General features: G+C 42.4%; 1 protein-coding gene across 2 annotated transcripts in view; it reads left to right on the top strand.

The window, feature by feature from the left end:
• The window catches only part of LOC131330164 (WAT1-related protein At1g43650-like), a 42,713-nt gene that overhangs the window by 3,005 nt on the left and 13,703 nt on the right, over nt 1-26,005 (top strand). For both annotated transcript variants that reach the window (XM_058363657.1, XM_058363656.1), the window contains 3 exons: nt 8,261-8,483; nt 13,879-14,037; nt 15,116-15,267. In XM_058363657.1, coding sequence (XP_058219640.1) covers nt 8,261-8,483; nt 13,879-14,037; nt 15,116-15,267 — 534 coding nt within the window. The remainder of the gene's footprint in view (nt 1-8,260; nt 8,484-13,878; nt 14,038-15,115; nt 15,268-26,005) is intronic.

The following is a 26,005-nucleotide window of genomic DNA, read 5'->3' as shown; positions in this document are numbered from 1 at the left end:
AAAAAAGAAGTAAAGGTGAAATTATAAATATATTAAGAATAGTTGATACAAATTATTATTAAGCGATAACTCATAGAAAACAAGATATTTTGTTTATAAATTACTTACATGTGCATGCTATATCAGAGTCTAATGTTCAAATCTGAATGGAAGATAAAGTGCTAAGTGATACTAAATGATAGATTAACGGGCAAGGTGTAAGATTTTTTCGGTGAAATTGGTAGAGTGAAAAAGGGTGATAGGAAGCTGTAATTAACCTTTGAAAATATGCACAAACACTTTTATTCTTGAAACGGCAACAAATTTATTAAGAAGCTTTTTTTTTTCCCGGAAAAAATGCAATTCATATAGTTAAGGAAAATAAATACAAACTACATGGCCCATAGGCCAAAACAAACAACTAAAATAAAGTATACGCTCTACAACCTACACAAATCTATATAGATGATCGCCGAAGGACCACACTCCCGCTGTAGGATCGTCTCGACCTGCCATCAATGCGCCTTCACCATCGCCGCTGAGAACCTGAAAGAGCCAGAACCCAGACCATCATGTTAAGCCCAACAAGAAGTGGAACAGGTAGGTGAAGCTAGGCAAAGCCCAGCCAAACCCTGGCCTCCACCCCCACCACAACCCAACGCCGCCACTAGCAAACCCACGCCACCATCAGCACCACCAGAACTGCACAACCAGGCCGCGCCGTAAAACTAACCGATGACGAAGAACAATGGCGGCCTAAAAGCCACCGCCAAAACCCCTCTTAGAAGCCCTAGATCTGCATATTCAAACAGCAGCCACATCGAGAGCTTATCGGAGTCCTCCAATTCCGTTAGGAAAAGCCAAAAATCATTCAAGAATTAATGATCCGGCGGGAGGCCCCATATCCAACTCTCCTCCATCCCTGAAGCTGCACCACGCCATTAGGCATACTAGTGACACTCAAGAGTAGAGACCAACGGTCGACTAGCAAGGAGTGAAGAGGATGCAGGAGGAAGAGGAACGACGACAAACGGAGAAAGGAAAGAGCCGAATGGTAGGAGGTTAGGGGAAAATGAGAGAAAAAGAAGAGGGGGAGAGAAATAGTTAGAGGGGAGAGAGAAAGGAGAAGAGGGAAAGAGTGAGGGAAACCCACGGAAACCCTAGCCAGGTGAAGTTTGGTTCTTTTTCTTTTTTAGAGAGAGAGAAGAAAATAGATGAAAAAAGAATATTTCATCCATTAAAAAGCTTGATAAGGGTAGAACAAGTAGGGGGAGAGGGGAAGAAAATTCAACCAAGGGTTGGATGATGGTCCGAGCTTTTGGACGATATTCCCACCTATTCCTTATCACAAACCCTAGATCCTTTCTTCTTCAAAGAAATCCCTTTTATTTTTTCAAGTCGATTGAAAAAATCGAATCAGCTCGAAGCTCCCACTTCTCTCTTCTCCACGTTTAGAGTTTTGTGTCGCCGCCTTCTGCCCTTCTCCCCCCAGGCATTTTTTCTCGTCACCCCCTTTCTTCTCATCTCCTCTCCTCTCTCTCTTTCCGCCCTCTTCTTCTTCCTTCTTCCTCTTTTCCTATTTTTGCAAGTTCCTCACCGTCGGCCTCTCCCTTGCTAGTTCCTTCTTCTTGTTGTGACTCCCATCCCCAATCGCCCCACTGGCTTCTACTCCTGGGTGTCCCCAGTAGGCTTAACAGCGTGGTGTGGTTTGCAGGTTGTGGAGGCATGGATCGTGGTGCTACCCACAGGTTCTACACTCCGGGGTGTGTTCTGGTTGGGCCTAACAGCAAGCGAAGGCATTACAGCAAGCATTTTAGAATGGCCTTTGATCTGGGCAATGATTCTACTCAAGCTTTTGAGGGAGACGAAGAAGCAACGAAGAGGTGGGGTTGTCGAAAGCTCTGTTTGCTTTTGAGGGCTGAACTGGCAATTTCACAATGGCCACTATGGAGGTCTGGCAATGGGTGAGGATTGCGATGGCTCAGCTCTCGATGTCTGGTGGATCTGGGTTTGGCCATGGGGTTTTTCTGGTGGCGACTGGGCTTGCCGGAAGAGGGTTCTCAATTTTATGGTGGCCAGTGGCGGCATCAACATAGGGTTAGGATTTTAATGGGTGTTGGGCTAGGCTTGCCCTATCTTTGAGCAGAATGTAGCATCTGGATTTTTTAGACCTGTACGGGTGATGGGCTTTGGCCTTTTTAGGTGGGCTTTGTCCCAAATGATGTCCTTGATTGGCTTCTTGCCAATACTAGGTTTGGATCTTGATTTGGGCAAAAGATTGCTATTTCTTTACTCCTATTAGTCTTGTAACAATTTTAAGATTAATGAAACTTTTGTTGCTGAAAAGAAAAAAAGGTTCAATGAAGAAAAAAATTCTGACAACGCCCAAAGACACCCAAAGGGCAAAAGCTGAAACACCTAAAAGGACAAAGCCCAAAGACACCCAAAAGGGGCAAATCCCAAAAGAGCCAAGCTCATCCAAGAATCAATAAGAAAGCAAACAAATGAAACCGACGGCCCACGCCAAATATGCACAAACATGCACTTGCAGAAAAAAAAAATTGTGTTTCACTCGGATTTAATTTCAATATGTATACATACATACAAGAACATCTGCACAAATCGTTGATCACAAACTCACATAACACTGCCTATATGCATTACCAACTTCGTCCATGCATTTAGATTCTAACCAAATGTTTTTGGCCGAAAGATAAAAAGTGGGTGAACACTAAACGGTATCCATATGCAATTAAAACAGTGAATAAGTTTTGTATGTCTCATTAAATCGTTGTTCATGAGCCTTTGTCACTTGTGTGAGAAATAAAAAATCCGGACATGTACCTGTTCTTCGGTTTTCCTTATGAACCAAAAAAAAAAATGTGAATATTTTTATGAGGGAAATTTGATCTCTGATAGCAGATAAATATAACAAGATGGGACGACAAGAAATATACCTACAAGAAAATAGAACATAATCGAGAAATAAGAAAGTGCAAAATACAGAAAAAGGAAAAACAAGATGTGGTGAATTACACCATCGATCCAATCCCCTAATTCAATAAGAATTATCCAATCAGCCTTGCAAATTGTGAACATCTCATTGGTAGGACAAGTATAATTTTCCATCTTCAAGCTTGTTGATATATCAGCCAATCCGGTATCATCCTTTGGAACACAGGAGTACATGAGATCCTCCATCCCATTTGGCTGTCCCTGTCCCCGTTTCCTTTTTAAGTGGTGCACGCTAATGCCACATTAACCCCACCTACCATTATATCTTGTCGGCCTTTAAACATAGGATTCACACTCCCACTAATTCCATCGTCTCCATATGATCAATATCCACTATGATAATACATTTTCATCCATATATTATTATATTTGTATCTACATTTTTCCTCAAAAATAATAGGGACACCATAAGTGGGAAAAACAAACTATAATTGAAAATCAAAAGCCAAAAATTAAATAATTTTTTGATAACTAAAATTCGATGCTCAGTCACAATAAATCAACTTCAGTAAATGTTCCTTAATTTTTTAACAAAAGAAAATCATACGAAGTCAGAAAGTTCATTTCATCCTAAATTCTGAATGAAAAGTTAGAAGATTGGATCAAAAACTTATCGTAATTCAATTAAGCTGATTATTTTGCAAAGCTAATCAAAAAATTATTTTATATTCTATGAACAGTTTGGATGTTTTTTGTAAAATTCCAAAGTGAGTCCCACAAGCCATCTGTTCGTAATCTCTGCGGACAAACTCTATGCGCATAGACGGACTCCACATACAATCACAGAGTCAGAATATTATACTAGCCTTCCAAGTATTTGGTATTTTATGCGAGATAAAAAGTTCCACTATATGAGGGAGTGCAATTTTGTTTTTGGTTTTTTTTGTTTTTTTTGTTGACAAAAGAGAGAAGTTTCGAGAAAATGCCTATACATCAGAGAGAGAGAGAGAAAAGAACCCCATGGGGCAAGGTAGTTGTCCACAAGTTGGAAAAACCACAAGAAAGGACTTTCTTTGCACATGCATGTACAACCCCTATTACAATCACGTTTGACGAAAACACGATCACATGACTAAAACGAATCCTTAAGCCTCAAGCAATCCCGAACTAAAACTGCAATATCAAAGGATGGATCACGTAGCATGGTGCAGCTCTTGAGGATTGACTCCACGTCCAACTCAATAATCACATTCGCAAGATTCAAAGCAATACCCAAACGCATACCATCTCAAAGTGCCAGAGCTTCTGCAAGCCGAGGAGATTTAAGGCCTTCATATAACTTAACAAAGATACCAATGATTGAACCAACAGTCATGTGCAATTAATCCAGTTCCGACAGTGTTCGTTGCCTTTGACCCCGCCGCGTCAACATTTATCTTTACCACACCTTGCTTTGGTCGCCTCCAAACCGAAATGACAAGGTTCGAAATATGCTTCCGAACTAGGGAGGGAGTTTTATTAGCCTCTAGAAACTCAAAAAAATCCGCTTGAGCCTTCCCAATAATCATCTCTCTCGGCCAATTTTTCCATCGAAAAAATAATCATTTCGAGATCTCCAAATCCACCTGCAATATGTGAGACCCAAGCCCAAGGATGAAGAAGGTAGGTGAGCATGGTTAATATGATTGTGAATACATTGCCACCAATTAGACATATGCCTACAATCTTGAAGCTCCTCCGGTCTTAGACGAAAAGGCGAATGAATCCATACTTTTAAGGCATAATTGCATCAAAACAATAAATGGCACACAGATTCCTCTGCTTTACCACATGACGAGAAAATTGGGTCAGAGCGAACATTCCTTGCTGTTAAAGCTGAGTTGGTTGCTAATGCATCATTGAAACACTTCCAAGCAAAATGTTTGATTTTTGGATGTATAGGCAAGCCCCACAATTTCTTCCGGATTTGTGTCATAGCATTTGCAGAACTCGATTCAACTCCCTGACAACCTAGTTGGTTAAATGAACTTTCTTTTTCCAAACAATAAGCAGATTTAACTGTGAAAATCCCATTTGGGGAGAAGTGCCAGACCCTAGATCCCTCCGTTGAGTGTTGCTATTGGGTAACGAGAGAATCATATCCAAATCCTCCTTATTGAAACAATCTTTAATCAGTTGCACCTTCCAAGTCTTAGAAGCATCATCAATAAGCTCCAAAACACGGGATATGGTGTTGTTCCTCACCGTATTTGGGCTAATTTTGAACGGAGGTGTCTTTGGTAACCAATGTCCTCCCAAATTCAGATGTCTTCCCCTGAAACAACCTGCCACCTCCAACCTTTGTTGATTAACTCTCTTGCCCAAGAGATACTTTTCCATGCCCATGATGCCTGGTTGTTCACTTTTGCATTAAAAATTACGTATTGGGAAAGTATTTACCTTTAAAGATGCATTTGATTAGGGATGGTTCGCCTAAAATTATTTTTCATCCTTGTTTCGCAATCAAGGCCCTATTAAACGCTTCCAAATCGCGAAACCCCAATCCACCTTTTCCTTCGCAACAGCTCAGTTTGTCTCATTTAACCCAGCAAATTTTGCGTTCCCCTTCCTTAATTAGATCCCCACCAAAACTTGGCTATATATATCTCGGCGGAGATTTGGTTAGTGAGTGATTTGGGCAATCTGAATCAAGACATAGCATAACTCGGTAGCATCATATGGACTGATTTGATTAAGACTTCCCTTCCTGCTGAATTTGCCCGAGAATCTGTTTGATATAATAGAACGTATCACGCTTGGAATGTCTGAGGAAGACAGGGAGGCCTAAGTACTTAGCCTCTTTGGCTTCCATGGAAATCCCAATGCGCTTGGCCAAATCAAGACGATCTTCAGGCAAGGTATTAGGGCTAAAAAAGAATGACGACTTATCCTTGTTAATCTTTTGGCCAGAAGCAGTTTCATATGTCTCTAAGCTATCATAAATGGCAGCACAATCTCGCTCCGTGGCTTGACTGTACACATAAGAGTCATCCGCAAATAATAAATGAGAAACAACCAAACAATGTCTGTTAATACGGAAGCTGTAAAGAAGCTTTCCATGCACATAATCATTGCAAAGAGCAGTAAAACCTTCACCACACAGCAGGAACAAATAGGGCAAAAGAGAGCAGCCTTGACGAATGCTTCTGCGTGGATGAAAGGACTCTCCAGCTTCCCCATTTACAGTTGTAGAGAGCGAGACCGTCCTGATGCATTCCATTACCCAGCCTATCCAAGAGGCGTTGAAACTAAGTTGCTTCATCAGCAGCTCGAGGAAATGCCAATCCACACGATCATATGCTTTAGCCATGTCCAGTTTAAATGCTGATGCAGGCCGAAACCCACGAAGGATGGGATAGTCCCGGAAGGCCACTCACCGGGAGCAACGGAATCACTTGACGTTGATAATCGCGGAAGACACTCACGTGACCAAGTCACACACTTGATTGTCGGAGGAATCACTCACTCTCAAGCAAGAAATACTTGCATATAGTTTTCATAAACTCAAACTCTAATCTTTTCATTCATTAGAACTCATATAAATAGGCATAACAAATGATGACTCAACTAGACTCAATAAAGACTAGACAATTTCCTAGACAGATTTTTCAAATAAATAGATGACTCCTCAACTACATGCATAATGATAAACCTAGAGTGATGTATTTCAAGAAACTTACTACATGCATATGCGTATCATATTAATGACCGACTCTAAATGCTTGACTAGAAAATAAAGACATAATTAAAAGACTCTTCGGTTCAGCCGGATCATTATACTCCTGCATCACATGCAGCTACCCCTTTTGTACCAGATCATTTCTACTGAATGTAATGTATGAGTTCATGCGCAATAAATACATTATCCGGTATCTAGCCCCCCCTACAAAAGCACTTTGATTCTCCGAGATAATAGAAGGTAAAAATTGGCAAAGACGGTTAGCCAAGACTTTCGCGATAACCTTGTAAATTGTGGTGTACATAAACTAATGGGTCGAAACTGTAACTACCTTAGGGGGGGTTGGAACTTTTGGAATTAAGACGATTTGAGTACGATTCACACCTCCGAGCATCCTCCCATTGTGAAAGCTTAGTGGAGGCTGGAACTTTTGGAATTAAGACGATTTGAGTGTGATTCACACCTCCAAGCATCCTCCCATTGTGAAAGAAACTTCAGACAGCCCGGCACATGTCCAAGCCCACAATATCCGAATACTTGTGAAAAAATCCTCGAGTCATCCCATCGTATCCTGGCGCATTATTTGGATGCATATGAAAAAGAGCTGCTTTAATCTCACCCGTAGAAAATGCCCGGGTAAGAGAATGGTTCATAGAATGAGTTGGAGAACCACCCAATTATCTTGTTGAACGCCCTCGCACGTATACAACCCTGTAAGGTAATTATGAAATTCTGCCATAACTGCCCTTTGCTCTGAAATCCAGACCGCTTGTGAATTTTCAATCCCCGAAATATGGTTTCGTCTGTATCTTTCAATCGTAGTTGCATGAAAGTAGGCAGTATTAATTCCGGTCTCCAAACTGTAACCACTTCTGATGCGACTTTTGCCTCCAGTACATATCTTCTCTTTCCCATGCTTCGGCCAAATTATCCTCCAAATTCGCTATCTCCTTCAAGTGAAATTCACACCCAACTGGTTCCAATTTGATAATGTCCTCCTTAATCCCACCTAAAAAATGGGTGAACATTTCCCTCCTGTCTATTAGTTGCTTTTAACTCGTGGAATCCACCGTGCTTTTGACTGTGGTTAAGATTTGTAAAAGAGGCGTAGACATTTGAGGAAATGTTCCAAAGTACTTAATTACCCGTTTAACTTAAAAATAGTTACCCACTTACCTTATTGAGCAAAAATAGAGAGAATAAAAAAGTTACCCACTCGCCTTTTACACAATAATCACTTAATCGTCCCTTATGCTGTGTAAAACTAACAAACTAAAAGATAAATTATATAACAAAATTTGTATATCGACAACCACAAGATAAACAATACAATCATGGATAATTAAATCAAGCTACAATTATAAAGCTTACAAAAAAAAGGGAAAAAAAAGATAACCACGTACTACAAATAATTTTTTGTTTTGTTCGTACGTATACATGCACATAAAAGTAAAATCTGAAATCTGAAATATGATTGACGGTGTTGAACTAGAACAAATGTAAACTTAGAATTGAACAAGGTTGTCTCATGCATAAATTAAATTAATGAATAGCCCCGGTTGGTCGGTGTCGAGTTCAGCTTAATTGTGAAGTTGAATTAATTTGCAGGATCGAAAGGGTAAAAATGAGCGAAAGGCACGGACGGGCAAAGGTGATTGGTTCTGCAGTGGCGCTTGGTGGGGCTATAGTGTACATGTATGTTAAGGGACCTCCTATGTTTTCAGCTACCCATACCCAAATTTCAAACCCGAATGCAAAGAGTGATTCCATTAAAGGTTGTCTCATAATGCTCGGATCAAACATATCATTTGCCTTGTACCTTGTTGCGCAGGTTTGTCTCCCTCCCCCTCCCTCTCTCTCTCCCTCTTCTAACTCTTTCTATATGCATTGGAGTATTATTTTGTGTGCAGTACTGTGATGGACCAAGTTTTAAACAGCAGCCGATATGTCGCGTATTGGTAGTTAATTATGTGTTCATCTTCAAGCCTTAATTCTAGTACTACTGAGTCAAAAAAATAATAATAATCGCATTTCTCCCTGTCCCAGCCTCGATAGCCACATCTACTTCAAGTACTCTGATTTTTTTTTCCCTATAATATAACAATTCAAATCTTCTATTACCGCTTCGTCTGAACTTTTGCTAAGTATTAATTGCTGTGTGTGCTTCAACATTTTTATATCACTGTGTATCATTTGCATAAAAATCTTACATTACAATGACATATCCTTAGACATTTGCGAAACGCACATCAAAATTTTCCTGAGGAGCGAATGGATCGAAGAAGCACATAGTGATAGATAGAGTTTGGTAGGGGTATTCCAATTACAAAAATATCTTACGATTTTTTATTTTCAAAAGTGAGAAGATTTTATTGATAAACGCCCAGCTAGCGGCACTTACAAAACGGAGATCATTACAAAGAACTTGGATAAAGCCAAACTAATCGTCTAACAAATACAAAACAAATAAATCACAAGACAAATCGATGTCTTCCATCCTAACTCAGGCCTAACGCAACAGCGACGCTTTTAAACTACCTAACATCTAATTAGGAGTCTCAAATGAGAAAAAGTACAAAGTTATGGACAAAAGACACCAAATACCCAGGCGATCAGATGTACTCCAACCAAGTATGAATGCATCAATTAACTTTCAAGAACTATAGATCTACCAAGCCGTCACGAGTTGCCCCACCAAAGACATCATGTATGGATAGAACGCTAGAGCACATGTAGATATCTTTGTGAAGCAACCTCGATTTAGAGAACTCGATCTATAGACAAAATTCGTCCAAAGACAAAACTAATAACTCTTGTAAAACTAGAGACAAAACTCTTATAGATCAGCGGACAAGTCATTTATCTGGAGAGATGGAAGAAAAAAATAGGAAAAAACAAAGAAAGAGAGTCGGAATAGTACCATGGCCTTCTCCTTCCGTCGCCGCACACGCATATGGAAACGGGGTGAGGGGAAGGGAGAAGAGGAGTTGCGGTGGCTAGGGTTGAGAGAGAGGGAGAGAGAGATAAGGTCGGCTTAGGTTACATACCTTACGATCATTTATCGGAAAAATGTCATACCATAATTTACAAACTAGGACCTCAAAGGCGTTCCATTTAACCTTAAACAAAACCAAAACTCAATCTATTAGAGCTTGAATAGAAGAAAAAACATATTTCGATCATGCTTTGCATAAATCAAATAACTATTTTTTTCTTTTTGCTTTTATCCGGATAAGACTCTTCTTCTCACCACTTGACCAAGACACAAAAAAATCTCAATGTTATAGACCCCACTTAAGAAATTTGAAATTTTCCATTCCAAAATTTTTCATATATATATGAAATACTTATGTTTCATATATACAACAGATTGTTATCTTATAATTAGGTATAACTAATTTTTAATTGTATATTAGGTTTTCCTAATGTATCTTACACTACACAATATATATCCTGATACGATTTCGAAAATGATACACAATGTGTATCCCGATTTGAAAAGATTCCTTTCGCTACCATGAACTCCTCCCTCACCCAATCGTCCATTTAGACAAGTACTCACATAACTATCATTACCTTTAATATTTCCTTTCTGTAATGATTCTCGCAATTCAACTTTTTATAATGTACTTTAATTCAGAATGGCTCTAGGGAAACAATGGAAGTGCGGATTGATTTTGGGTGGTTTCTTTATTTTGCCTTTTGTCTTTCTGCCTTTCTTTCTCTCATTTAACATTTGGTTTTGATGTCCCCGCCCGTCTAGTTTTATTTTTCCGATAAAAAAAACTTGGGTATGTAATTTAGAAGAGTGACAATCTTTCGGGACAAAAAAATGGACATGGACAAATAATTGAGGACGAACAGATTATATCACCATAAGAGGTTGCCCTAATGGTTAAAACCTAAGAATTAGTGATTTGCCTCTTGCTAACGGCCTGTTTGGATGCTGGATATGAAACCGGATTTGTGAAGCGTCCGGATTACATCTCCAGCTTCTCCTCATCTCCATGTTTGGGAGGGTAAACCACACCCAGATCTGGTGAGATGGGATTACAAATCCACCTTCGGGTGAATTAGCCCTGTCGTTGGTGAAGCAGGGTGGTGGTTGTCCTTCATCAGACCACCCAAAGAATTCCCCAAATCCAATCGGAGAAAATTCTCATCTTGAAAACCCTAAAAAAATGGAAATCTTACCTAATCAGAAAATTTTGAACTCCATTCGCTGGATTGTGGGACAATTGAATTTGCCGGAGACATCAACAACTGTAGCAATTGCCATCGGTGAAGAAAGAAACAGCTGGATGCTGAGATGGGAGAGAGGTTGTACGCTGGCCGGAGAAGATGCACTGTAGCCCAAAACGGCTGGACGCTGTGAGATGTGGTGTAGCCAGAATGATCGGTTGTGAGAGAGAGAGAGACGGCTGGACGCTGAGATGGAGAGGAAGATGAACCGGTGGTCGTTGTTTATGAGAGGAGAGAAAATTATATTGGTGTGACACATGTTCAATACGGAGTTGGGGGAGCGAGCGGTTGTCCCTTAAAGGGACGGCAGCTCGCTGTCTCGGCCAAGGGGGCCATGCTCCAGTCTCGCTTCAATGATCGGAAACGTTTACTTCGTAGAGCTCGTCGAGTTGAACAAATATGTAAAAAAATTAGTTCGATCGGATATTATTAAGTGCCTAATCGAAACTTTTTTGTCTTGAAAAGAATGGATCCGAAACACTGGATCAAATCTACTAGAACCCATTATTGGCAAGTTATATGTGTTCCGATTAGGCACTTAATGATATCCAATCAAACTGATTTTTTGCATATTTGTTTAACTCGACAAGCTCTACGAAATGAGCGTTTTCAATCATCGGAGCAAAATCGGAGCGGGACCCCCTCGGCCAGGACAACACGTTGCTGAGACAGCAGCTCCCCCCAGTTCTGTTCAATACACACCTTCTCAAACATGAATCCAAAAAAAAAAACATTCTCAAACTGTGGGCAATTAAAGTATGAGGGTAATTATGTCTTTTGATAACTTATTCCATCATATTCATCTTTCATATCCTCCTTCTCAAAAAATTATCCAAATACCTCATTATAAATCCACCATTTTTAAGAGGTGAGACCACACTTCTTAACATATTACCCATCATTACATATCCACTCTCACTCTATATTCACCAAAAACAAATATTCCATCCAAACGGATCGCAAGGTTCTCATGATCAAAACCTTTCAGATGCTATGAACTCATTTGGGGCTAGTTGATACTTCCTCCGTCCTTTTATAAGTGTCCTGCTTCGTAACTCCCACTTATTAAAAAAAATATTATCATTATACCTTTCACATCAATTTTTTTCTCTACTTACCCATTATCATTACACTTTTACTTACTAACTTTTCAAAATGGAATCTACTTTTAGGGACAAAATAGACAATGCACCAACTTTTACCCACTAACTTTACAAAAATTGATACTTATTAAGGAACAGTCCAAAATAGAACACTGGACTCTAAATAAGAGACGGAGAGAGTTTAAGGCTTTATCCTAGCTTTAATTGAGCCCTCCCTTTTTCTTTAAAATGAGAAAAATTCAAAATTAATTTAAATTTGTGTAATGTGTCCCGGACACCCTGGTTAATTTTAAAAAAAAAAACGGTGGTGTTAGAAATCTCAGTATCAAAGGCACGGGACATGGCCGCACCTACAGCCTTTGTCTGCTTTAGGAATACATGTTAGCAACTTTGTAGTATAAGTTGTATCTTGTTCATCCTTGCTAAAATGTTACTCCCTCCGTCCCCTTATTATAGTCCAGTATTCCATTTTGGGCTGTCCCTTAATAAATGTCCATTTGATAAAGTTAGTGGGTAAAAGATAGTACATTGTCTATTTTGTCCCTAAAAATAGATTCCATTTTGAAAAGTTAGTGAGTAAAAAGTGTAATGATGATGGGTAAGTAGGAAAAGTGGAGGAAAAAGTTGATGTGAAAGGTATAATGATGATGTTTTTTTAATAAGTTGGAGTTACGAAGTAGGACATTTAAAAAGGGACGGAGGGAGTAGTTCATTATGGCAAATCTCTTTTTTTTTTTGGAAAAAAAAAAAAAAAAAGTGGTTCCGTGGAAAAAATTTGAAATTTCATTATGCATACCTCAATTAAAAATTTAAGTTCATGTGTGGAAAAATATCAAAAAAAATTACATGAAATGTTTATTTTTATACGAAAATCTCACACCCAAACATTTCGGGACGGTGAGTGCTTTTCAGTTTTTCTTGCCACCATTAAGGATTTGTTGACCAAAGAAGTACTCCATGACAATATATGGCACAGAATAATTTGTTGTTTTTTTTTGTTAATTATTTATCGACCAGTTTCGTTTAGCGTGGGTTGTGGGTGCCAACTGCCAAGTACCAACAGCAAATCTCATTAATTGGGATGTGGTCCTCCCACTTTTGATGGGTTTTTTTTTTTTTTTTTTTTAATCCTGACCGTTTATGGCTAACCAATACTATTTCTCTGGGCCGTTGGACGTTCCTCGATCTAGAGGACCTTTTGTTTAATATAATAATACTAGTGTTTACCCATGCCTACGGCACTATCTACTTTTTGATGGCGTTTTTGTAATATATTTGTAAGAATGTGGGTGTTCTCTTAACAGAGTTGTTGAACACACATCAGCTCTTGGATCAAATGAATCTCAGCCCTTTGATCAACTCATGTTTGTGTGGTCCCCACACCGTTGTATTTTATTATGTAGATATATAATAGAAGGAGCCTGTACAATTACACTTTACTATTGGGGTGTAATTATCTATCTATCTATCTAGTCAATCATGAATAATATCGAATTCAACAGATAACGATACGGTATACAACAAAAAGACTCTGAAACAGGGGAGCAGGTATATTATGGAGAGAGTTGATCTGTGGGCGTGAGACTGAAAACTCAGTTCAATTCAGTTATGGAATTTGAATAGAACGTGGGATCAGGGGGGTTGATCAGGAATCACGTTGCCAAATTTTCACCAACAGTTAATGAAAAAATCTAAAAATTGTGAGCGGTGAAACAATACAACTGCAAAAGGCAACTAGTAAATGAAAACTATACACAATCTCGAAAAAAGAGGACACCAAGCTTTAATTTGTTCTCCCATCCTATAATGGAATATAGATGATTTTTTTGTTTCCCAACTCTTTTATTTATCTCTCTCTTTTTTTCTTCTAATTTTTGGTAGGATCCTATTGTCAAGGAATATCCGGCACTATTAAGGCTCACAAATCTACAGTGCTTCTTTACCAGTATACAATCATCAATTTGGGCGGTGGCCATGGAGAGAAGACCATCATCATGGAACCTTGGTTGGGGTCTCAACCTTATTACTGTTGCATATTGTGTAAGTATTTAAGTTACGGTGTCCGGTACATGCAGACTTATAATTAAGCCCATTACTTCACTATATCCGGTACATGCAGACTTAGAAGAGGTGTGAATCGTAGTAGATAGAATTACTCGTGTAGGGCTCACGGCTTAGTGAGTATAAATTAGATTTTCCATTTAAATTGCCAGCATCCACCACTGTTGCATTTTGAGTCTTCGGGAGCCTACTTATAGAACACCTTTTCTCATAACTCATTCACCATTTTGAGATTTAGAGGCCAAGTGAGAAGTTGGTCCGGAGGATCTTTTCCCATTTTTGCATTTTCCCCTTTTTGGTTCAGTTACCAAATTGCCCTACTTAAGAATAGGTATTACCAGTGCATGCTGTGGAACAGACATTTGTTAAGTCATACCAATTCTGTCAATGAAGAACATTAACATGCATGAACCGTTTTTTCATTCGTCTTCAATGTAAAAAGAAAAAACTTCTGCGAAACAAGCCTTAAAGCAGTCGAAATTTTTTTTGTATAACTAATTAAACTCATTCCATGGTTAACTAATTAAACAAATTTGGAGTTTTTATTGTTGTTTTTATTATGATTTTAGTGAATGGTTAAATGAAGTTAATGGATTTCTTATATATTTCAAATACTACTTACATGGTAATATTCTTAATTACCAAATTAAAATATTGATAACTTGAAGTTATTGGTTATTTTTTAAGCGCAATACCCAGAAAATTAAATTATTTAAATACTAACTTAAATAAATGAATAAACATTATTCATATATCTTTTAATACAATAATAAAGAACCAAGGGCAATTTGATAAAAAATCAATCCATGATTCATTTTCATCATTTATCTACCAAACACTAATACTATTCCAAAATACATTTTGCACGTATTTCTCAAACATTTCTATCATATTCAAAACACATTCTGACCATAATCCAAAAAATCAAAAAGACAAATCTGAAAATAAAAAGTCAAAAAGTAGGCTCTCAAATAGTCCCGGGGAGACTTTGTACAAAATTGCTCCTATATATTTGTTTTTATATTTTATCTAATTAAGAGTTTGATAAGAATGGCAGGCTGTAGTTGTCACTGCCGTAACTTACTGGCTGAGAATTTGGGTTGTGGAGAAAAAAGGGCCAGTTTTCGTAGCTGCATTTACTCCAATGGCACTCCTCTTTACAGCCATCTTCTCAGCAATTATGTGGGAGGAGACTTTCCACTGGGGAAGGTAAATTTTACACTTTTTTTGTGAGATTTCAATGCATCAAAATCAAAATTACATTCTGCACGTTAAGTTAGGGCTACAAAACGAGCCGAATCGAGTCAAGTTTCGCATTGCTCAAGCTTGACTTTGTGAAAATTTGGTCAGCTTGAGTTCAAGACGATCTGAAAAATGTTTGAGCTCGGCTCAAAGTCTATGACTTGGCTTTTGCTTGGTCCGACATGGCTCGGTTAGGAGTAGATCTTGAGGCAGGAATTTGTGAGGGTATGGGCTCTCTACTTATTACTTATATGGAGTACCTTTCATTGAGTTGTCTTGAGTTTTCGACGAGGGACTAAAGATTAGAGGTTTCCTTCGGACATTGGCTCTTGTGACACATGGAAGAGGAAAGAGGTGGTGGGCAAAGTGCTTCCTCTGCTAACCTTCTGTGGGCACACATTTGGTGAAACTTGGCAAATTTTTGAAGCCCTGATTTTTGTATTATTAAAACAAAAATCATAAATATAAAAGAATGTGTGGCCCGTTGATCCTTGGTCTGAGCTCCTTTTCGATTAGTTCGAGTGTTGCCTAGCTTTCTTGCCGTAACCTACGCAGTAAACGCACGACTAAGATTTGGCCAGGGTTGCCCGGCAAGAGGATGAGATTGTGCAGAGAGTAAAGCAAGTGACTAGGATTTTGGGGGTGGAGAAGTATGTACCTCTTTAGGGCTGCTTTGCTTGGTATTTATAGAGTCTGCTTGGCTTGCTCTCCAAGTACGGGCATGTGCCTTGCATGGGTCGGCTAACGTCATTGTGACATCACCGATAATATGGTAACCGTTTCTAGTGTGAGCTGGCACCCCCACGTGCGCCAATCATTATCTTTTGGCAAAATCGTTTCAGCGCGTGGAGCGGTGCGTAACTCTGAAATGGACCGAGCCCCGTCTTTCGCCGAGCCTAAGGGCGGGCGGCACGAAGAGGGGAGAAAGAGATGAAGTCGTGGATTTGGGTTTTGACTTTAGCCGACCCAGAGGACTTTCTCCTCGGTCGGGCGTCGGGCAGGTAAGGTGGGACCCCTCTCCAAGCTCCGATTATTGCCGAGCTTGGGCATCGAGGGTACAGCTGCCTCCCTCGGCACAACCTAGGTCTATAGTTGTCAGACATAGGGTCCGAGCCACTTAGTTCGGACTACTACAATAGCCCCCTCAATCTCTGCCGGTGCCATCGCGTGGTAGGGATTGACAACAAGTCTGGTCGAACTTCAGAGCTTGTCGAACCAGAATAACTGCGGATGTGGCCACAACTTGGCCGAACCTTGCCATCGACTATCTTTTCGGAAAAGCTGCAACTGCAAGAGTTGAGCCGCAATGGATGAGTGTCAGGTGTCAACTTTTGTGTTGGTACGATAGATGAAAGGACATTTGGCATGCGTTAGGGCGCTGCACAGCCATCCCATCGAGGCCACGTGTCACCCGCCGATTGGCCATTGGTTCGGCATCGTCATAATGGCAGGAAATTCGAACAAGTCATCTCCCTCTATATAAGGGGCAGCAAGAGGAGAGAAAAGGGTTATAAACTCCTTCTCTTTCTAAAAATCAATGCTCAGAGCATCTCCCTCCTCCTCTTTGCCTCCAGCTTCGATTTCTTGCAGATTCACCATCAGACCCTCCAGACATCTCCATGTATGCGATTAATCTGAGTTATTCTTTGCTTTTCTTTGGTTTTTGCACATATCTTTTCAGTTTTTCTGGGTCTATAGGGGGTTTTGTTGTTTGTGAACAATAGGAAACTAGGGGTGAACAATGGTGTTCATCCCCGTCCTCAATCTGTTCTTCCAAGCCCCAATCCGAGCTCTAGCCGACCCTGAGTCTAATCCCGAAGTGAAACCGAGAGCACTTTCGCCGGTGGATTATCGCCGAAACCCAAATTGGGTCTTTGAGAGACTTTCGAACCTATAATCGTAGGTTCAGGGTGAGCCAGTAAGGGTAGCTGAATTTAGTGCGTCCTTTGCCTTATTTACCGACGATAAGAGTTTTCATTCTGCTTCTTTTTGTTTTGTTAGGTCTGGCTCACCTGGTGATTGTCATCTCTTCTAACTCTGAAGGCTCAGGAGACGACTCCGCCAATTCATTGATCCGACAATGGTTAAATAGGAGTAGGAGTCGTCACCAAAATTCCTCCGTTTCTTTGAACATGTTTGTCGTGTCAAACATGTCCGAAGACTCAAATGCCGAGCGTGACTTTGAATACAGGGATAGGGAGTTCCTCACCGAACCCGAGATTTTGTTCACGTTGTCAACCCCATCCGAGTCCAACCCTCAGACAGGAACAGAGGCCGAATCGAGGTTTCATTCCGGAGCCGAAGCCTCGACTTTCACATAATCGAGGGGCAATGAACCTTTGGTGGATAAGGAGGTTGCCGATCTCTACGATAGGGGCCAGGTTTGCCCCCACGCCCATTACTTCAGCGGTGGACATGGGGAGTATAAGAGCTTCTGCCAAGAGTACGGCATTCCGGACGATGTGGTTGTTAGCCGAGTGGATAGTGACCAGATTAAGGACAAAGATGAACATAGGCCCGAGCATATCATTGTCCCTTTGATGGTCATTTGTGAGGCAGGGCTATGGTTTCCTTTTCACCCATTTCTGAGGGAGCTTCTGGCCCAATTCAACCTCGCCCCTCACCTGTTTGCCATCAATAGTTTTAGAATCATCATGACTATGATTGCATTGAAGAAGAGCCATGGGTTGGAATTTTCCGTCGCTGACCTCTTTGATATTTACATCATGTCTCGACATGGGCGCACCAAGCATAGGTATCTTTCAACGCGCATACGTAAAGAGCCCCTGGTGGACGGGCTGCCCAACACTGATAAATGGGCAAATTTTTACGTGGAGGTGCATGCTAACTATAAGTTTGGTGACCAAGTCAACCATAGGCACCATGTGCCAAAAATAAAAGATTTTAAAGGTTCCTCAACTTTGCCTTTCCTTTTATTGTGATGTGCTTGTTATTGTTTGATTACTCCATTTCCGCTGACTATTTCTCCTTTTTGAAGACCACAAGGCCAATACCAAGAACTTGTACGCCATATCTTTTGAGAAGAATGTCGACATCCTGAGATCGCAAGCTTGTCGAGACGCACCGACACTGCTTGGTTATACCCCGTCATACAACGGTAAGCTCAAGAGGAAAAAGAAGAAGGCGGGTGATCCGAGTGGGAAAGCGGGACCTTCACAGAGGGGGGAAAACAAGAAGAAAAGTAAAGAGCCGAGGGTAAAATTTTCGACTTTAAAGAAGCCGGCCACTTTTTGGCCCGGCAAAAATCAAGGAACAGCGCTCCCTAGCATCGACATACCCCTTCAGACCATTGTGCCTGAGTTTCCTGAGGGGATGTCAAGGAGGAACACTATTTGTGTTAATCTGAGGGGGAATGTCTCGGTGCCACCGAGCGGATCCAATCCGGCCAAGCCCTAGGAAAAAAGACAGAAAATGACGCATGACTTATTCCCCACTAAGCCTCTGATCCCTCAACTAGTAGAGAAAGAAAGGCATGCGGCGTTGGTTGTCGTTGGTTCGAGGGGGGTTCCCAAATCCGTTGGTCCTGCGGAGCATATCGTTGCTCAGGAGTTCGCCCCCTCTTTTGCTTCAGTGGATGGGAGGCTGGTGACCGTTGAGGGCATTGTAAAAGCCGATCCTGGTCTTGCTGTCACCATGCTCCAGGGGCTTGCGCTACCGAAGGACATGGAGAAAATTCCCCAGGATCTTCAGCCGAGCTTGGTTCATGCGAGCGCTTATCTTGTTCAAGTTTGGCCGAGTCTCCTCTTTATTCATTTTTTGCCTTGTTCCTTTTATCTTCCCGAGCTCAACGCACTTTCTTATGTAGGCTTGGCAGGCTCTACTGAACGCAACAAAGAAGGTTGTGCTTGCAACTGCTTAAAAATCTCGCTATCGAAAGGAGATAAAGGTGGAGTGTGAAAAGGCAAAAGCGTTAGAGCAGCAGTTGAAGGTGGCCGAGGCTAAGGCGGAGGAGTTGGAGAGGCAGAGGAATGATGCTCTGGATAAGGCCAAGGCTGCCGAATGTGAGTTGGGGAAGATGAAGAGAGAGGAGAAGAGGAAAATGAAGGTGGCCGACGCCAAAGGCTACCAAGCTCGTTTTGACAGGGCAGGCGAGGAGTATAAGAGGGATGCAAGGAAGATGGTGAACGAGAAGGTTATCCTAAGGGTGCCGATTGCTTACAGAATGGGGTACAAACACGGGGTTTCCGCTGCAGTTGGTGTTTTGCAACTGGAGGTTGAAATGAACTTGACCAAGTCAATTCCTATGCCGGTTGTGCCCGAGCTTAATCTGCCATACACAGATGAGGAGTGTGCGCCCCTTCCACCCGAGGAATTCCCAGAAAGTGATGATGAAGGAATTGAAGATGTTGCTGATGCGGCTGCCGAAGGTGGATTTGGAGCCAAAGCAGTAATTGACGATGTTGGGGACGAAGCTGCAAATGCTAATCAAGATGCCGAAGTAGAGAACGTCGAGCTGGATTGAGGAAGAATTACCCGCAGGTGCCAACTTTGGGGTGGTAAGTTACCGTAGTTGACAACCCTTTTCCTTTCAAGCAACTTGTCTAATGTCTCTTTCGTTTGGTACTTCAAAATTTTTTTTTGGATTGGACGGCTCCGAACATTGGAGTTTGTCATGCCAGATGTAATAGTTTGTGGGAGGGCAGTATCAAACGATTTACCACGTCGTACCTCCCTATTTAGGAAATCCGCAGCACTTTTAATTTTGATATCTTCAACGCCTTGATCAAGTTTGTGTTCACAATGCTCTGATGTTCTCCATGCCTTAGAAAAGTTTTGATTATACTGTTGTTTGAGTATTATTTGTAGCCCCCACTTTGGTTGGGGTTCGGGTATATAACCAAGCCTTGACCAAAGTAGAGAAAGCTTGGAGAGATCGGGTTGGGTCCTCTATTTTAGCTTGTGAGTCGGCAAGAATGCCAATCCTTAGCCAAAGTACCAGGGTTTGAACGAAAGTTTGATTGGTGCCCCCTACTTTTGGATGGAGCTCGGCCAAAGTGTCGACCCCTAGCCAAAGTACGAAAGATTTAGATGTTTGAAGTTTGTGGGTGGTTTACTCACCGAAGCATGAGCGTAACCGAGCTGGGGCTAACCTTAATGTCTTGCAAGGCAAACCATAGTCTAAGTCCCAGCCATAATGTGGGTCTTAGGCTCGGTGGACCACAAGTCCGGGGTGCTTCTAGGGCATCATAATGGCCTAAGCGGTGGCGCAAGAGCCGTTTGTGGGTGTGACTGAAGTCATCGTTTGCGTTTGCGTTTCTCGGCAACTGCAGATGGGGGTTAATACTTTGCAAAGAATTCAGAGATAAAAGTAGAGAATTACACAAAGAATGTCAATTGTCAAGCAAGACATTTTGCTTATATTAGAAACAAAGATCAAATACAAGTTGGAACAAACTTTTACGAACCACAGTCAAACTATCATTTACATAAATAAGGGCCGAGGCTGACTCAATACATAAAGGGAAACAAGGCCTGAGGCCAAAGCCAAACATGGCTAAATAAGATAGATAGTGGTGTTCATCACATGCATGCCTTTCTCAAATTTTGGGCATTCCACGAGTTGGTGAGGACCTTCCCATCCATGTCTTCCAAAACATAAGCTCCTTCACCAGCAATCCGAACCACACGAAATGGTCCTTCCTAGTTTGGTTTGAATTTTGTCTTCTTGCTAGCTTACACAACTTTCTTCCATACTAAATCATCGGGCCTGAAGGTTTTGGTCCTTACGCTGCGATTGTAGCCCTTGGCAACTTACTGTTGGTATTCTGCGAGCTTTAACCGAACGTCATCGCATTTCTCTTCTACCAGAACCAGCTCCCTTTCCACGGCTTCTTCATTAGTTTTTGGGTCGAAGTGTTCTGTTTTCAAAGTTGGGAATCTAGACTCCAAAGAGATTACGGCCTCCATGCCGAATGCCATGCAGAATGGTGTCTGTCCGGTAGATCGCCGATGTGTTGAACAATAAGCCCATAGGGCTCTTAGCAGCTCCTCGGCTCATTTGCCTCTTTTTGAATTAAGCCGACGCTTTATCCCTATACAACTGTCTTGTTTGTTGCTTCAGGTTGTCCATTTCCTTGAGAGTATGCAGGAATGGAGTTGAAGAAGCGTATTCCAAATTCTTCACAAAGGCTATAGAGGTCGTTCCCAACAAACTGGGTCCAATTGTTAGAGACTATAGCATAAGGGACGCTGAACCTTGTAACGATGTTTCGCCAGACGAATCTCCGAACGTCAACCTCAGTAATTGTGACCAGAGGCTCAACCTCCACCCACTTAGAGAAATAATTTGTTGCCATTATGAGGTATTTGAATCCGCCTAGTGCGGTTGGTAACTTTCCAACAATGCCGAGCCCCGACTGGGCAAAAGGCTAAGGATTGGTTATAGGAGAGAGGTTTTATGCGGGCGGTCGGCACTTGCGGACAACTTCTTCGCAATCCTTCTTCATGTTCTTCCAAAAATATCCTTGGCTCATTGCGCGCTGACAAAAAGAGCATCTGCCGGAGTGACAACCACAGCTGCAAGAGTGGAGCTCGACGAGAATTGCTGGCACCTGTGTTGGGTGGACAATGAGGAGGTACGGCCCAGAGATGGATTTTGTGTAAAGTTGGTTGCTCTCAGAAAGCTAGTTGTAAGCGGCCTTATTCCGGACGTGGTAGGCTTTTTTCTTATCCGTTGGTAGAGTATCATCTTGGAGAAATACAATGATCTCGTCCATCCAGCTTGGACTGAGCTCTACGTTGAGTACTTCTTGAACTGTTTCAAAAGTTGGTCATTCAATGTTGCCGAAATTAATAGTCCAAAATTCTAAAGCTTGACATGCCGAAGCGAGGCTGACAAGTGCGTCGGCGTGGGCATTGTGCTCGCAGTTGATTTGCTCAATCTTGAAGTTCTTGAAGTGTTTGATGAGTTCGGCCGCTGTTGCTTGGTACTTCTACATTCTTGGGTCCCTAGCTTCGTAGTCCCCAAGAACCTGATTGACTATGAGTTGGAAATTGCAGAAGACGACTAAATCCTCAGCCTTCATTGCAATGGCGGAGTGCAGGCCGGCCAAGAGGGCCACATATTTGGCTTCATTGTTTATGGCGGGGAAGTTGATGGTGATAGCACTTTCGTGAAGAGTTCCGCAAGGGGAGACCAAGACAACCCCTGCCTCTGCTCTGTTATTGTTTAAGGCACCATCGACATGGAGGTTCCATATGTCTCCTTGGAACAGGTGCCAAGTTTGTTTGACTACTTGTTGTTAGGCCACGGGTTGGGATGGTGCTAGATTGTGAACGTTGTTCGTATCTTCCCGAGTCAACTCGACTATGAAATTGGCGAGAATCTGCCCCTTGATTATCGTCCTCGGTTCGAAGCGAATGTCAAAATTCACGAGCTCGACGGTACATTTGGAAACCTGGTTGGAGAGATCGACTTTATAAAAAAGGCTCTTGAGAGGATGCTCCGTTAGGACGGTGATAGTATGGGACTGGAAGTACGGTAGAAGTTTCTTTATAGCCAAAACAAGTGCGAGTGCTAATTTCTCAAGAGGGAGGTAGCGCGTTTGCGCGAGTAGGAGCATCTTGCTGGTGAAATAGATCGGCATGTCTTCAGCGTCTTCTCGCCGAACCAACGCTGAACTTACGATGTGCAACGAGACAGGGAGGTATAAGTAAAGATTCTCGAATTCCTTCGGCTTGAGCAGCAATACAGCCCAGCAAAGGTTGCTTTTGAGTTTGGTTAACGCGGTGTCGCATTTTGCTGTCCACTCAAAATTGCCTCGGCTTTTACCTTTCAAGGCGTGGAAAAATGCATGGTCTTATATGACGACTTGCCGATAAATCGGTTTAGAGCGCCATGCTTGTCAGCCTTTAGACTTCTAGGATTGTTCGTGGTGGTCGTAGGTTTGCAACGGCCATGATTTGGTTGGGTTGGCCTTGATTCCGTGCCTGGTGACCAAGTGTCCGAGAAATTTTCTCGCACTCACGCCAAACACCCACTTTTCTACGTTTAGACAAAGCTTGTGGATCTTAAAAATTTCAAAGACGTCGACCAACCCGAAGATGATTGTCTTCTGGCTTTTAACGATGAGATCGTCCATGTATGCTTCGACCGTATGGCCGATCTGGGCATGGAGCATTTTGAAAATGGCTCAGATGAATGTGGCACTGGAGTTCTTAAGCCCGAAGGGCATGACTCTGTAGCAGTAGATGCCATACGTTGTTATGAACGCCATTTTTTCCATGTCATTTGGATCCATTGCGATCTGGTGGTAGCCGCAATAGGCGTCTAGAAAGCTTAGCCAAGCTTGGCCGGCCGTGGCGTCCACCAATTGGTCGATTTTTGGCAGTGGGAACCAATCCTTTGGGCCGGCGTCATTCAGATTGGTGTAGTCAACGCAAACCCTCCATTTGCCATTCTTTTTCTTTACGACGACGGTGTTCGACAACCATGTGGTGTACTGCACTTCCTGAATCACATTGGCTTCCAATAGGTAGGTGACTTCTTCCATGACGGCTTCGGTGTGTTCGGGAGCCGAGCGCCTTGCCCTCTGTACTACGGGCTTTGAATCTTTCTTAACGTTATTGCTATGACTGATGAAGTTCGGGTCAACCCTGGCATCTCATAAGGGGTCCATGTGAATACTTTGATGTTGCTTTTGAGGAACTGAAACATTTCTTCGCACGTAGCGTCGCTGAAGGAAGAGCCGAGTAAAATGAAACGAGATCCGTCTTCGTTGACTGCCATAGAAACCAAGTCTTCGATTGCTTTGTCCTTGGCTGTTCACCAACGTCATCAAGTGTAGCCAGGTTAGGTACTTCGACCCATTGGACTTGTTTTGCTTTGGTCGAATTGTGAATGGCCGAGACATAGCACTTTTTGGATGCGACCTGATCATCACGTAGGTCTTCTTGCCTTCCGTTTGTGCCGATAAAACGGACAACCTGGTGATAGGTGGAAGTAATGGCTTGCATATCGTGGAGCAAGGTTCGGCCAAGGATGGCATTGTATGGGCTCAGAACGTTGACAACGATGAACTCAACGCTCAACATTTTTGAACTGATGACGACCGGAAGGAAGATGCGGCCGAGCGGCCAAATGAGGGCTCCATTGAAGCCGATGAGGAGTACTTTCACCGACTGTAGGGCCGACTCTAGGCCGTGAAATTTCTTTAAAAGGTCGTAGTACATGACCTCCGCCGAACTGCCTTGATCGACAAGAACTCGCTTGACGTCATGGACTCCAATCTGGACGGTAACCACAAGAGCGTCAGTGTGAGGGGTTTGCACCATTTCGAGATCACGCTCGGTGAAGGTGATCGTCCATTTTGGAACGTCTTTCGGGCGTGGTCGCTTTGACCTAGGTCCCACCGAGAGTATCTGCTTGGAAGTGGAGGCACGATTGAGATCGGCTTAAAGGGTGGTCTCAGACTCTTTGGTTACTGGGCCGTGGATGACGTGGATTATCATCCGTGGCTCATTCGGGTTTGGGTTGGTGATAGGCTGGTGGGCAGGTGTTTTAGCTCAGTCGATATACTAGTCCAGCTGACCTTGAGACGCGAGGCGCTCCAAAAGTGCTTTGTATGGGACACAAGCCATGGTATAGTGGCTGAGCTCATTGTGATAATAACATTTCTTCCTTGGGTTCTGATCTGGCTGGCCTGTGTCGATTCTGAGCTATCCTGTCGGCCACTCAAACCAGGGTTGTCTCATAATCTCTTTGAGGAAAGACCAAATGGGTTCTTGTCGGCCACTCAAGCCATGGGTTGTCTCATAATCTCTTTGATTCAGCCACGTAGTCGTGTGCCTTCGGTGGATGTTTCTTCCCTTCCTTTATTGCTATTCACGTACTTCTTTGGCTGGGATTGCGGGGTGGGGATTGGTGCCAACAACTAAGGAGTGATCGTCGGTAGGGGAGCAGTTCAATTGGGAATCCCATGAGCAACTCGGTCCGCGTAGAGTTCTTCGAGGGCATAGAATCTCTCCACAATCCTCATGAGTTCACCCATGCCGTGCGGAGGGCAGATTGTGAATTCGTCCAAGATCTTGCTGCCTGATTCCAAGCCGTTTTTGAATGAACGTGCGACACAATACTCGTTGATCCCAGGGATTTCATTGAAAAGTTGGGAATAACGTTCGGAGTACTACCGGAGTGTCTCGATCGGGAGCTTCCTCGTTTGGGACAAGGATTCAGGCTCCTTGGCCTTCTTGTTGCTGGTGATGAAACGGATATTGAAAGCCCGTTCAAGGTCGGCTAGGTTCCGAATGGATCCAGCGGTTCCTTGGCCGTCTTGTTGCTGGTGATGAAACAGATCTTGAAAGCCCATTCAAGGTCGGCTAGGTTCTGGATGGATCCACTTACCGAAGTTTACTAAATTCGATCCAAACACCTGTGAAGCCTACACGCACTTGATCCACTTTCGCCAAACCATCGAACGATGTACCACCAAGGACGAAATCAAGTGCAAAGCATTCCTCGCCATTGTATTAATTATATGAGGTGTGAAGGGCGAGATGCCGAGGTTCTTCAGTTGTCGTTCAAAGCCTGGGCGCAATGGCTTGCCATGCCCGTCGATTCTCGACCTCTTATGTTCTTTATCCTTAGAATCTTTGTCCGAGGGTTTTTCATGGTCTCGGTGCCGAAGCTTCTCCTTCATCTCGGTGTCCGCTCGGCGAGGTCTGTCAATAGACTTTTCTCTTTCAC

The sequence above is a fragment of the Rhododendron vialii genome, chromosome 6a (assembly GCF_030253575.1).
Source record: "Rhododendron vialii isolate Sample 1 chromosome 6a, ASM3025357v1".
Lineage (NCBI taxonomy): Eukaryota > Viridiplantae > Streptophyta > Magnoliopsida > Ericales > Ericaceae > Rhododendron > Rhododendron vialii.
Note: the sequence above shows the minus strand (reverse complement) of the source record. Positions and strands in the feature narration are given on the sequence as shown.